The following is an 11,128-nucleotide window of genomic DNA, read 5'->3' on the forward strand; positions in this document are numbered from 1 at the left end:
GGAAACCTTTTGGTTCATGCTCCCCAGAGTTGAGGGAACAACGGGGATCAGGAGTGAGGGTGTGAGTGCAAAGGGGGTGATTGAGTCCACTCTGTTATATCCATGTGCTAAATTATGCAGAAGTTTAAACAAACAAACAAACCACAAGGATGCTCCATATATGTTGACATGAGAAAATGTCCAGGACATACTGTTAATAGGGAGAAAACTGCAGAGCAATAAAGTCAACAGAATAGTATTTGTGTAACAGCAAAGAAAAACAAAGACCCTGGCACCATATACCTGTACACATGAACGTCCGTGTGTGTGTGTGTGTGTGTGTGTGTGCGTGTAAATGCTTGGCAAAAGTCTCTGATGATACACTGCAAACTGCTAGTGAAGGTTACTGCTGTGGAAAGTGGTGATAATTGATGAGAGATGGAAATAAAAGGAACTCTTCTTTTCTTTTTTTTTTTTTTTTTAAGATTTTATTTGACAGAGAAAGTGAGAGAGCACAAACAGGGAGAGCTGCAGAGGAGAGGGAGAAGCAGGCTCCTCACTGAGCAGGGAGCCCTATGCAGGGCTCTATCCCAGGACCCCAGGACCATGACCTGAGCTGAAGGCAAACACTTTTTTTTTTTTAAAGATTTTATTTGTTTATTCATGAGAGACACACACAGAGAGGCAGAGACATAGGCAGAGGGAGAAGCAGGCTCCCTGCAGGGAGCCTGATACAGGACTGGGCCCCAGGACCCTGGGATCACGACCTGAGCCAAAGGCAGATGATCAACCACTGAGCCACCCAAGTGCCCCTAAAAGAAATATTTTGCTTTTTCCTCTCTATACCTCTGCGTGCACTTTTTTTTTTTTTATGGAGAGAAAAAAATAGTGTAAAGAAAAGTGCCCTCCTTTTCTGTATGCTTCTCACCTGACCACAGCCTCCACCAAATTCCCATTTCTTGCCATTCTCCTTGGGACAGTGAGCTCCTCCCAGGTCCCTTAGCTTTTCCTCTCGAAGGGGAAGTCCTGGGTAGGAGAGCCGACGTTGCTTGGACTCTAATCCAAAGGCCCCTGGAACACTGGAGAGGACCAACAGGAGCCCGACATCTATCCCAGACTTCTTCTTTTTTTTTTTTTTTTTTAAGATTTTATCTAATTATTCATGACAGACACAGAGAGAGAGAGAGAGAGGCAGAGACACAGGCAGAGGGAGAAGCAGGCTCCATGCAGGGAGCCCGACGTAGGACTCGATCCCGGAGCCCCAGGATCACACCCTGGGCTAAAGGCAGTGCCAAACAGCTGGGCCACTGGGGCTGCCGTCCATCCCGGACTTCTGACCCGAGTCCTGCACATGGGGGTCATGCCCCCCAGCACACACTGCAGAGACAGCCCGTGGGGGGGCGAAGCCCTTCCTCTGCGGGCTTGCAGCAGGGGAGACGCGTGGGAAGGAGCCCACCAAGGCTGAGGCATACAAAGGGTGGAGCCATGTCAAAGAAAACTCCTTTTTCTAGGGGGGACGTGCCAGCCCAGGCCCGTGTGTCTGCCAGACCTGCCACAGGCCCAGCCCCAATTGCCAGGGAGCCTCTGCTTCCTCCTTCCTGTTCTTGAAGGAAGAACAGGGAATGAGGGCAGGACACATGGATCCCACACCTCTTCTGCGCCAGGAGCCTACCTAGGTTCTTGACACTTAGCTCATTCACACCTCTTTGCCACGCCACCCTGTAGGTGAGGCTCAGGAGCATGGGGGTGGGCGTCACTTGGCCACGCAGCCGAAGAGCAAACACGGAGCTGAGATCCTTGCACAGATCCCTGTGCTCCCACCACACCCCAGCACAGCCTCGCAGCTTGGCAGGCTTCAGGGAGGGTGCCATTGTCCCTCTCTCCTGGAGAGCAGAGAAAGAGGTGATGGAGGGAGCCAGTGGTATGGACCCCAGCAAGGAGCCCAAAGGGGAAACCAGTCTCCAGGGGCTCCCTGCAGCTTCCTGCAGCAACCTCGCCAGCTCTTCAAGGGGGGTGCTTGCAGGGATCCTCCTGGCTTTCCCTGGCTTGTGCTGACTTCCCTTATTGAGCTCAGACTCTGCTCTGCTGGAGGTGGGGTCAGTCAGGCTTTGTCCGGCCCCATGGATTTATCCGCCTTCCCTCTGGCAACCCTTCTCCTGGCCACATGGGCAGGGCCCCTCCTTCCAAACTCTGCCTCCTTCCTACCAACACCGTGTAGCTAAGATTGGGTTTTCTGTGATAGCAAATCAGCAAAATCTGATGGTTAGTACAGCTCAGATCCCAGCTCTGCCATCACTAGCCATGTGACCTAGAGGATGTCTCTGAACACATCCACATGTCCGCATCTTCACCTGTGAAAGAGAAATGATGATAGCATCACCACACGTGAGTAACGAGAACAACTCCTGGCCAGTGGTTCGAGCTCTGTATGTCTTCACTGGTACTGTCTCTTCCTACACAGGCCTCATGAAGGGTGGGTCATTCTGCAGACCCAAGCCTGGGAGGAAATCAGAGTGGGCTGGATGGAAACCAGCCCATGGGCCTGATGAACTGCCATATGGTGCTTTTCTCAGAACCATATAAGGGAAGAACAAGTTCATGTGCCAGGTGGGGAGCTGATGGAGGCCAGGGAGGGAAATAACAGAGACATGTTTTAAAACGTTCTTTTGGGGGCAACTGGTTAAGTGTCTGCCTTCGGCTCAGGTCATGATCTCGGGGTCCTGGGATCGAGGGCCCCATTGAGCCTGAACTCCCTGTTCAGCGGGGAGTCTGCTTCTCCCTCTGTGCCTCTTCCTGCTCGTGCTCCCTTTCTCTCAAATAAAGACATAAACTCTTTAAAAAAAAAAAAAAAGGGGCGCCCAGGTGGCTCAGCGGTTTAGCGCTGCTTTCGGCCCAGGGCATGATCCTGGAGACCCGGGATCAAGTCCCACATCGGGCTCCCTGCATGGAGCCTGCTTTTCCCTCTGCCTGTGTCTCTGCCTTTCTCTCTGTGTCTCTCATGAATAAATAAATAAAATCTTTAAAAAAAACAAAAAAACACTCTCTTTTTGCTTGCTTGCTCCAAAGCCTGTGGCCTCCCATAGCTCATTGTCAGGTTTGCAGGACTCCACACCGGGAGGGAAGGCAGGGGTGTCTTTTCTATAGGCAGATGCAGCAATTCCAGGTCATCTTGTGGAAGAGCCCTCAAGGAAAGGTGGGGCAGCCGGGGGAGGAGGAGGAAGTGGACCAGCCCATCCTCAGAGAGATGCGAAGGGCCTGGCACACTGACAAGCTCAACCACCGGCAGGTCCTGCTTAGTAGCAGCTGTGGGCAAAGCCAACGTGAACATCTTTAGCAGACTGCGTTTTCTCCTTGTTTCTTTTTCCCTGCAAGAGATTCCTTAAAGAAATGAAGTGTTTCTTAAAAAAAAAAAAAAAAAAAAAAAAGGTAATAACACTCAGAACCCTCATAGCCAGCCCTAATTCCTTTTCTGGAACATTTGTATTTATCTATCTTCCCCACCAGGCTGCCTCTGAGGATGAGACTATCTGTCCTGCGCACCACCGTGTCCTGATGCACTGTGCCCGAACAAACGATTGATATGTATTTGTGGACAGAATGATGGAAAGAAGGATCTGAAAACCTGGGAGACCTGATGAGGCCTCTCATGTGTGAAAGGGCCTCCCATTATACGCTTCCATGGAACCTGGTACTTCTCATGACTCTTATCACATTTTGCAATTACTATGAATTTGTGGAAGTATTACATTGATGCCTCTGAAGGCTGTGACTGATTTGTTTCTCATTGTCTCCCCTGTGCCTGGTACAGTGCCTTGTACCTGCTAGGTGCTCTGCATACAGGAACTGTATGAGTGAACGGATGAATATGTGCAAAAGGCACTATGGGCTCAGGTGACTCTGAGCTCCAGCAGCGCAGTGAGAGGCGGTGATGGGGAGGGGTTTGTGCCATAGCTGCAGGGGTTCAAACCCAGTCAGTTGCTGCTAGCTGTGTGGCCTTGGGTTGGTTACTTACCTCTCTGTGCGTCACCTTGCTTATCTGCATGGTGGGAATAATAACAATACTCATTTTGTAGGGCTGCATGAGGATTAAATGAGTCATATATGGAGCATGCTTACAGGTGTGTCTGCCCCACGTTAAGCACCACCAGAAGTCATGTCTTGTTGTTATCAAAGTGCCTAGCAGTGAGCTCCCTCTTGCTTTAACCCTGGAGAATTCTCAGGGTCTCAGGCTCAGCTTCTGGAAAATTCTCTCTAGTAGACAGGGCTAAGAACGAGACCCAAGGAAGGAGTGCAGGGTTTACATTTGGATCGACCCTCCCAGGATTTGCTATCCCCACCTGCCCGGGGCCTCATCGATGGTCCTAGGCAGTGTGTTTGGGGTGCAGCCTGGCTCCCACCCCTCTGGCTGCTCCCCACTGTATGGAGCTGGCGTCCCTGGCCTTCCCTCACCACCCTGGCACGGAGCTGACTCACCGCCAGGAGGGGTGGTGATTAGCATGCAGGGCAGGTACCCGGAGGAAAGCTGTCTCCATGCAACAGCTCTTGATGTGTTTCTCTGATTAATGTGGCAGAGAGAACATTGCAGCTTTTTCCTGAATGGTCGCCACGTGGAGCTGGAGTCATTAGCATCACGTCTCCCGCTTGCCATGACCTGCTGACCACCCTAAGTAGATAAAAATGAAAATGGCCAAGACAGCTGCAAGGCTCCGAAACAAACTGCCTGGTGGCTCTGCAGAGTCTTTTATGTGCAAGGTTTCCCGAACAGCCCCGCCTTCCCCATCCTCTCAAACCCCTGTAAAGCGGTCCTTAAAGTTTCTGCTTCTCTAACTGCCAGTCCCTGGGGAGGGCAGAGCTCCTTTCAGGAATGGAGCCCAAATGTGAGCCATGTCACTGCCGCCCCGCAGGTGTGTGCCCAGGTGGAAGAAGAGAGGAAGAAGGAGAGGGGGCCCGGGGAGAGGGGCCAGGCTGGGCAAAGGGCAAGCGATGGGAGGGAGCTGAAGGGTCTGCACTGGGGCAGAAGGGGCAGGTGGGGTGAAGACTGGGGACTTGGACTTTATCCTGAGGAACTGGAGAGTTCCCTGGGGTCTTGCAGAGTATGCAACAGGACATTAGAAAGGTCCTATAATCTACGCAGGTGATGCTGCTGCCTTGAATTAACACCACACATTTCCTCAGCGCCCTTCCTCCCACCCAGGAGCTGGAGCATCTATTTGCAATTTCTGCAGGATAAAAACTGAGACACCCAAGGGCCACCTTACAGCCTCCCAAAGGATGGGAGTGATGATAGGAGGTATGTCTTTGATCTTGCCTTGGCTCTGTGTGGTTGGAGTCAAGTTGCCATTACGATTCTGAGTTATTGGGTTTGGATTTTTTTTTAAGATTTAATATACTTAGGGAAGTGGGTGGGGAGATGGGGTAGCTGGGTGGCGGCCACTGAGGAGGGGCACTTGATGGGATGAGCACTGAGTGTTATACTGTATGTTGGCAAATTGAATTTAAATTTTTTAAAATGTGAAAAAAGAACTTAAAAAAATAAAAATACCCTTTGTTTTTTAAAATAAATATCACAGGGACGCCCGGGTGGCCCATCGATTTAGCGCCTCCCTTCAGCCCAGGGCGTGATCCTGGAGACCAGGATTGAGTCCCACATCAGGCTCTCTGCATGGAGCCTGCTTCTCCCTCTGCCTGCGTCTCTGCCTCTCTCTCTGTGTGTCTCTCATGAATAAATGAATAAAATTTATTTTTAAAAATAAATAAATATCACAATAAAAAAGATTTTAGGGATGCCTGGGTGGCTCAGTGGTTGAGTGCCTGCCTTTGGCTTAGGACATGATCCCAGAGTCCCAGGATGGAGTTCCACATCAGGCTGCCTGCGTGGAGTCTGCTTCTCCTCCCTCTGCCTATGTCTCTGCCTTTCTGTCTCTCATGAATAAATAAATAAAATCCTTTAAAAAAATAAAATAAACATTTAAAAAAGATTTTATATATTTATTTGACAGAGAGGGTGAGCAGCAGAGAGAGAGGACAAGAAAATCTCAAGCAGACTCCCCGCTGAGCATGGAGCATGACGTGGGGCTTGGTCTCAGGACCCTGAGGTCCTGACCTGAGCGGAAAGCAGGAGTCGGATGGATGCTCAACCCACTGAGCTACCTAGGGTTGGTTGGTTGTTTTTTTTCTAAGTTGCCCCTCTCCTTTCCTGAGTCTCAGCTCCCCAGCCAGGCCGTAGGGGTGGGGGCGAGGAGGTAGAGGCGGGCTCCTGGGCTCCCTGGGCAGAATGATGATAAGAGGGGCACAGCAGTTCTCAGCAAGCGAGAGCCCTTGCCAGCTCCACGCCCCCACCACTGCGCCTCCGCCCCCCCCCCCCCCACCAGCAGCAGGCCCGCAGCCGCTTGCCAGAAAGCAGGCCCGTGAACTCAGCCCAGGCTGGAAGGGAATGAGCAATGGTGCTAATTGCGGAGCCGGCAGGAGAGGCTGGGAGGAGGCAGCGGAGAGAGAGAAATCATCTTGCGATGCGCCAATTACTGATCAGCTGGGACATAATTGCGGGGCTGCCATCCCGGCTGCTGGAGGTACCAGGCCTCCCTCTCGTTAATCAACGATAATCCAGAATTACGACCCTTAATGACTTGCAAAGACACTTATGCACACACGCACACATGCTCTCACACGGACACAAGTAATTGATAATCAACCATGTAATTTGAGGCAATAATTCTGTCCAGGCCAGATGACAAGCTCCACCCTGCCAGCAGAACAGAACCCGAATCACAGCCGACTGTGCGGCCACGGGGGCAGCCTCTCAGGAGGAGGGTGGGGGAGCTCCTTCCTGTCTCTGGAGTGGGTGCCGAGGGGGCTTCCAGTTGTCTGCAGGCAGTAGGAGCGTGGAGAGTTGTTCTTTCCTGCTCTTGCTCGTCTGTAGTTTCCAACTTTTGCACATTGTTATTTGTAGCATTCGCAAACCTCATTGCTGTTGTCTTCCCTTATTCGTGGCCCTAAACCAATGCTCTCAAACCTCAGTGTGCATTCACATCACCTAGAGAGATGGTTAAAAATGAGGATTTCTGTGCTCCACTCCCTGGTGATTTAGACTCTGAGACTTGGTGTGGAACACAGGAATTGCAGATTGGTTAAGTGTACCCAAGTGATCTGGATGCAGATGGTCCATGTACCATACTTCAAGAACTAAGAGTCTAAACCAGTGGCTCTTGACCCTGGAAGTACATTGAAATCACCCAGGGAGCTTTCAGAAAACTCTGATGATGAGTGGGCTCAATTCCAGTGGGCTCAACTGGCATCTGTCTTCCCAATTTGCCCTCTTCTCTCTACCTTGGGAACTACTTGATGCCTGAATCCTACTGATGCCTATTCCTCAACCGGCATAGGAATCACCTGGACATTTGTTAAATCGTGAATTCTGGTGCGGGGAGTAGGGTATCCCGCCTTCCCAAACACATTCCCAGGTGATGACAGTGCTGGTCGCAAAGTAAGACGCTCTCTTCCTTGGTTCCAGGCCCAACCACATGAACTCAGGTGCCCAAAAAGTCAAGTTTATGAAGCTCTTCTTCTGGGAAAGACCCCGTGGCTGGGTCTGCAAAGGTGAATCTGACCCAGTTTTGTTCAGATGGTTGACTGGAGTCACATGTTAGGTTCTTCTAGAATCCTGAGAATAAGACAATCTTAGGCTGGTCCATAAATCATGAAACTCTTGATCTTGGGGTCAAGAGCTCAAGCCCCATGTTGGACATACAACTTTTTTTTTTTTAAACAAATGGTTTATTTATTTATTTATTTATTTATTTAAGATTTATTTATTTATTTATTTGTCTATTTATGATAGAGAGAGAGAGGCAGAGACACAGGAGGGAGAAGCAGGCCCCATGCCAGGAGCCCGACGTGGGACTTGATCCTGGGACTCCAGGATCGCACCCCAGGCCAAAGGCAGGCGCTAAACCGCTGAGCCACCCAGGGATCCCTCATACAGCTTATTTTAAAAAATGGAGCTCCTGGGTGGCAGAGTCAGTTAAGTGTCCAACTCTTGGTTTTGGCTCAGGCTGTGATCTCAGGGTGGTGGCATCAAGCCCCTCATCAGGTTCCCCTCAGAATCTGCTTGAGACTCTTCCCCTTCCTCTGTCCTCCACTATAATAAATAAATAAATCTTAACAATAACAAAAGACAAGCTTAGGCTTACTCAGGTGCTGAGACCCTACCTAGGAAGTAGAAAAATTTGGTGCCTGCTCTCAACGAAATAAGATATAATAAATTCTTGTGAATCTAGGTACAGAACATGAAGGTGTCATCGGGCAAGAGGGCCCAGGAAGATAAAACATGGGCATGTGCCTTGTGGCAGGGATCTAGCAGGCTCAGAGCCCCCCAAAATAAGAGTGTCCTGGGTCAGACTCAGGGTCTGGGAGGAGGGCGGTGAGGAGGCTGGGGAGGTTAGTCATTCTCTCACCATGGCCACAAATGTCTCCCATTCTGGTATGTATGTATTGCCATACCCTTCAAGAGGAGAACTCTAGGGCATCCCTGGGTGGCTCAGCGGTTTAGTGCCTGCCTTCGGCCCAGGGCGTGGTCCTGGAGTCCCGGGATCAAGTCCCACATTGGGCTCCCTGCATGGAGCCTGCTTCTCCCTCTGCCTGTGTCTCTGCCCCCCCCCTTTGTGTCTCATGAATAAATAAATAAAATCTTAAAAAAAAAAAAAGAAAAAAAAGAGGAGAACTCTGTTTCCCCTCCTCCTGAATCTGGGCTGACCCTATGACTTGCTTTGACCAGCAGAACATGGTAAAAGCAACACTGTGCTAGCCCCTAGGAAGCCTGACAGCTTCTGCTTTCATTCCTTTGGAAGCCAGCTGCTATGTAAGAAATCCAGCTACCCTGAATCCACCATGCTGGCCACATGGACAGGCCACGTGGAGGAGGGCTGAGGTGCCAGGTGTGTGAATGAAGCCTTCCTGGCCCTTCCCTCCCAGTCCAGCAACCAGCTGAACGCAGCCAAACAAATGACTCCAGGTAACTCACCAGCCGAGAACCACCCAGCTGAGCCCTGCCCAAATTCCTGACTCACAAAATCATGAGAACGAATAAATTGTTGTTGTAAGCCACTAACTTTTGCAGTTGATTGTTACACAGCAATAGATTACTGAAACACTTGGGTTCTTGTCTCAGTTCAGACAGTCACAGGTGAGATCAGTAAGCTTGCCGGGCCTGTTTTCTGATCTGAGCAACATGACAGTAAAGTGATGTCATGCATCCAAACCGCTGTGCACGGGGCCTGGGCCCGGCACACAGCTCATGCTCACACCAAGAATGTATGACTGTTAGCAAGGTGGTGCCACGGTTTCCCGTTCCTGGCTCCACCCTAAGTGATGGCCACGTGGATCATATCATCCCAGGTCCTTGCATGAGTGGCCATAATTCTCCTCTAATGGGAATGACTTGTCACCAGGGTGGCCCCCTGGCTAAGAGCAGTGGCTTCTGACCCAGACAAGCATGGGCACAGCCCTTCTCTTCCAGTTTCTTGCTTTGTGACCTCACACAAGTTATTTAAAATCACTAAACCTTGGGATCCCTGGGTGGCACAGCGGTTTAGCGCCTGCCTTTGGCCCAGGGCGCGATCCTGGAGACCGGGATCGAATCCCACGTCGGGCTCCCAGTGCATGGAGCCTACTTCTCCCTCTGCCTATGTCTCTGCCTCTCTCTCTCTCTCTCTGTGTGTGTGTGACTATCATAAATAAATAAAAATTTAAAAAAAATCTCTAAACCTTGGTTTCTTTCTTTCTTTCTTCTTCTTCTTCTTCTTTTTTTTTTTTTTGCATTTATTCTATGCAGAATTTACTCCTGGGCCATATCTTTTTGTTTCTTCAGCTTCTTCTGGGATATCTTTTTCTTCTGTGCAATCTCCTCTTCTGGTTTAGGAATAATCTGCTCTTTTTCAGTAAGAATCATCATGTGGCAGGGAGAGCTCACGTATGGGTTAATCCGGCCATGAGCCCTGTAAATTCTACATCGTACTTTGGGGGCTTTGTTCACCTGGATGTGCTCAATAAGCAGAGAATCTACATCTAAACCCTTAAGTTCAGCATTACTCTCTGCATTTTTAAGCATGTGCAGTAAAAATTTAGCACTCTTCTTGGGCCACTGACTCTGTGTCCAGCCCCACTGTTTGGCCTGCGCACACCTACCAACTCCACCATTGTAGCGATGGAATGGCACACACTGCTTCTGCAAAGTGACATCTTTCAGATACTTGGTTGCTTTTCGAATATGCATACTCTTGATGGCCTGGTCAGCTTCATGTGTGTTCTTAAAGTGAACACAAAGATTTGAACCTCTCGATTTGCATGATTTTGTAGGGTTTTCTGGGTCCAGCGAGTAGCGAACCATTTTCGGAGGTCACCTCAGGACACTTGGGATAGGAGCTAAACCTTGGCTTCTTCACTTGAAAAAAAAAGCAAGGAGGCCAGCTCCTCTTCCGGGAAGCCTACCCTGATTAACCTCTTCCCACCCCATTTCTCTAAATAGAGCTTTGTCATGTCCTGCCAATTTCTGAACTTTCAGAAGAGGGCTGAAATTAACTATATTGGTTGGAAAGAGGGTGTAGGGGACCCTTGATCATTGTTTTTTAAAGATTTTATTTATTTATTTTAGAGAGAGGGACACCTGGGTGGCTCAGCGGTTGAGCGCCTGCCTTCAGCCCAGGGCGTGATCCCGGAATCCTGGTATCAAGTCCTGCATCGGGCTCCCTGCATGGATCCTGCTTCTCTCTCTGCCTGTGTCTCTGCCTCTCTTTCTCTCTCTGTGTCTCTCATGAATAAATAAATAAAATCTAAAAAGAGAGAGAGAGAGAGAGAGAGAGAGAGAGAGAGAGAGAGAGAATGAGAGAGGAAGAGAGCAGAAGCAGGGACCAGGGAGAGGGAGAAGCAGGACCCCCACTGAGCAGGGAGCCCAATGCAGGACTCGATCCCAGGACTCTGGGATCATGACCTGACCTGAAGGCAACCGCTTAACCGACTAAGCCACCCAGGCACCCCTGATCATTTATTTTATTAGTGGTTATTTATTATTTATACTAATCAAAATGGATAATTTCTCATCAAACTCACTGCCCTAACTTCAGAGGACCTCCAGAAGCAGATCCCTTCTCACAAC

General features: G+C 49.8%; 1 protein-coding gene across 1 annotated transcript; it reads right to left on the bottom strand.

The window, feature by feature from the left end:
* Positions 1–9,811: 9,811 nt before the first annotated feature.
* Positions 9,812–10,404, bottom strand: LOC129496238 (60S ribosomal protein L17-like). Its single transcript, XM_055304303.1, has one exon. The coding sequence runs from the start codon at positions 10,361–10,363 to the stop codon at positions 9,812–9,814; it is 552 nt and encodes a 183-aa protein (XP_055160278.1). The 5' UTR covers positions 10,364–10,404.
* Between the last annotated feature and the right edge of the window lie 724 nt (positions 10,405–11,128).

Source organism: Nyctereutes procyonoides, unplaced genomic scaffold (genome assembly GCF_905146905.1).
Source record: "Nyctereutes procyonoides isolate TBG_1078 unplaced genomic scaffold, NYPRO_anot_genome, whole genome shotgun sequence".
NCBI classification, from domain to species: Eukaryota; Metazoa; Chordata; class Mammalia; order Carnivora; family Canidae; genus Nyctereutes; species Nyctereutes procyonoides.

Coding starts and splice junctions, on each gene's coding strand:
- LOC129496238 (XM_055304303.1), bottom strand. CDS start 10,363: ATGGTTCGCTACTCGCTGGACCCAGAAAACCCTACAAAATCATGCAAA.